Source organism: Austrofundulus limnaeus, unplaced genomic scaffold, assembly GCF_001266775.1.
Source record: "Austrofundulus limnaeus strain Quisiro unplaced genomic scaffold, Austrofundulus_limnaeus-1.0 Scaffold208, whole genome shotgun sequence".
Lineage (NCBI taxonomy): Eukaryota > Metazoa > Chordata > Actinopteri > Cyprinodontiformes > Rivulidae > Austrofundulus > Austrofundulus limnaeus.
Window position 1 is genome coordinate 305,362 of NW_013952610.1, and position 2,839 is coordinate 308,200.

General features: G+C 35.9%; 2 protein-coding genes across 3 annotated transcripts in view; one reads left to right on the forward strand and one right to left on the reverse strand.

Moving 5' to 3' along the window:
- The window catches only part of zgc:101765 (glyoxal reductase), a gene marked incomplete at its 3' end in the record, with an annotated part of 2,931 nt that extends 1,713 nt beyond the window's left edge, over positions 1-1,218 (reverse strand). The window contains 2 exon segments of the mRNA XM_014019032.1: positions 272-549; positions 1,174-1,218. Of these exon segments, the coding sequence (XP_013874486.1) occupies positions 272-522 (251 nt within the window).
- The window catches only part of majin (membrane anchored junction protein), a gene marked incomplete in the record, with an annotated part of 21,536 nt that overhangs the window by 4,925 nt on the left and 13,772 nt on the right, over positions 1-2,839 (forward strand). The window contains 1 exon segment of one of the 2 annotated variants that reach the window (XM_014019036.1): positions 1,366-1,467. 2 annotated transcript variants of the gene reach the window in all.

Sequence of the window (2,839 nt, forward strand, 5' to 3'; positions counted from 1 at the left end):
ATTAACCTTCAGGGTGGATATAGCTTGCTAGCAGCCTCGCACCGATGACCTATCCATGTCATCATTTACCCAGAATGCTTTGTGTGTAAATAAAATGGCTCCGTTCGGTTTAAAATATATTTTTATATTTTTAGTTTAAAAATGATAAAAACTAAACAGCCTACAGTATTTTTACAGTATTTATTTTACAGTTAAATATATATGTTTATCAAATAAAATCTAATTTTATAACTAATCAGGGATCCCTTTAAAGTCTGACACGACGCCTCACCTGGTTATAAACACGTCCTCCCTGGTCAGGCCGTATTTGGGTAGGAGTTCCCTCAGGGCCCGGCCCAGGTCTGCTTCGTTGCGGTAGACCGTGGCGCTGTCGAAAGACCGGTATCCAGCAGCCAGAGCGGCATCCACCGCCCGAAACACTTCCTCATAGCCACACAGCTTGTAGGTCCCTAATCCCAGGACGGGCATCCGATGTCCAGAGTTTAGGACAACGGACGGGGACGAGGACACCTGACTTTCCATGGCACCGGCTTTCTGGTCTGTCCAACTCTATCAACAACAAAAAAAGAAACATTAGGTCATTTTTTCCCCCACAATACAAGTAAAAAGATACAAAGTTCTAGAATTTGTGAAGGAACACATAAAGGTCACTTTGTAAACATTGTGCATTATCTCATGCTTTATTGCAAGATTTTAAATTATCTGTTAAACCTTTTAGTGTGTGCGTTTAATATATGTTAAGGATGACTCTCAGCTACTATCAAGCCAAGTTTTGTGTCCGTGTCTGTAAAGTTCACAGAGTTGGAGCAATTTTTGTGTTGATTAAGGTTGATTAAGCCGGGGGCGGCCATCTTGAAACGGAGTGACTCCAAAAGTTAATCAAATGTAGATGCACAGCCAAAGTTTACTCTCTGAGAGTTTCATTAAAACCTGCCCGATGGTTCGTGAGATATTTGGCTAACAGCCAGGCAAACGACCACGCGCAGCTGTTTTACTTAACAAACTAAGCGTGGTTTCTGAATAAATGTCCGTAATTCACACTAATATGACTCTTCTGTTAAACAACTCAAATCCTGCAGTGAATAAACTCGCTGTTTTTGAAAACTCATGTTCAAAGAAACAAATAAATATCAACAAATAAAAAGAAAACACGTGTTTTGTTGCTGGACAAACCTGAACCAGTGCTCCCAGCTGACGGTCATGTGACACGCAGTTTTGGGCGGACTTTTTTTTGCCGTCACCATAGTGACATCGACTCCCAGCGCCGCTGATTGGAGAAAAGACTCCAGCCAATCAAAGCGGTCCAAGCGACAGGGAGGCGGGAGTAGTAAGTTTTCAGCGAATCCCGAGGCACGTCGGATGGTTGATTGACAGGCAGGTTATTAACTGTTGAAGTCCTGTCGTGGTGGAAACTCAGCGGAGTTGGACGACGAGAAATTGTGGTCGCCATTTTCAGATAACGTTACGGTAATTTTGGAACAGCGGGAGAAAGAAAAACAAATGTATTTAGCTTTCTGCCACTTAGTTAAAACATATAGTCTTTAAAAAGAAATTGTAATGTTTTAACTAAAAGTTAATCGCAAATGATTTGCTTAAAAATTCCTTCAACTTACAGGGCGTAACGTTAGCAGAGAAGTAACTAAGTACAAATAATTTGTTGCTGTACTTAAGTAGAAATTTTGGTTAAATATACTTTACTTGAGTAATTATTTTGTAACCTACTTTTTACTTATTACATTTTCACACAATTATCTGTACTTACTCGTTACATAAAAAAAGTCAAGTAGAAAGTCGTTACTCTTATTTCATTCTGGTTCATTTAAAAAGTACTATCCTGATAAATTTTGCCTCCAGGATAAAGTTAATTTAATTGTGATAGGAAGATAAGTATAAATACTGTATATACCATTTTGACACTATTGTACACATCACAGCTGCATGCCTTTAAAAAGATTAATTTTTGTAAAAGTCACCTCTCAGGTCATGTTGGTAATCTAACCACTCATTTTTACTCAATACTTTTAATACTTAAGTATATTTTATGTCAGAAATTTACTTTTGATACTTAAATACAAAATAAATCAGATACTTTAAGACTTTTCCTCAAGTGATATTTTTAGGGTAGACTTTAACTTTTACCAAAGTAATTTATGATAAGATACTTGTACTTTTACTCAAGTATCATTATGAGGTACTTTATACAACACTGAACTTTAGGTCTACCACTTATTATTATAAGTTAAGGTAAGTTATGTAAAGTAAGTAAAAGTTATGTTAAGTAAGGTTATGCTCTTTGACTATTTATTTATTGACTTGTTTATTTTTGTAAAACCATTGAAGATGCTTTTGCTGTGATTTACTTAACTTTTATTTGTATGTACTTTGCACATTTTCTGTTTCATGTTAGTTCAACAATTAAGAAAAGGCTTACTTTCCCCCCATTTTTCCCATAATTAACACATTTTTGACATTTTTAGGATGTATTATTATTATACGACATACTTAAATTTTAAAATTTCCAAAAGTATGTATTTATAGGGGTGTGGATAATTTTTTAATCCCGCACCAATATTAAATCTGACAGAGGATTCCAAAAGAACATTTCAACCATACAAAAATAACACCAAAATCATGTGATTATCTCATGTATGAGGGGAGTTATTGATGTTTGTTTAGGTAAAATCAGCTCATGTTTTCTTGCTGCAGTTCACAGCAGAACCAGTGGGGCCTTTGTGACCATTTCACTTTATTCTTATCTACAGCGGGTAAAATAAGTATTGAACACGTCACCATTTTTCTCAGTAAATATATTACTAGAGGTGCTAATGACATGAAATTT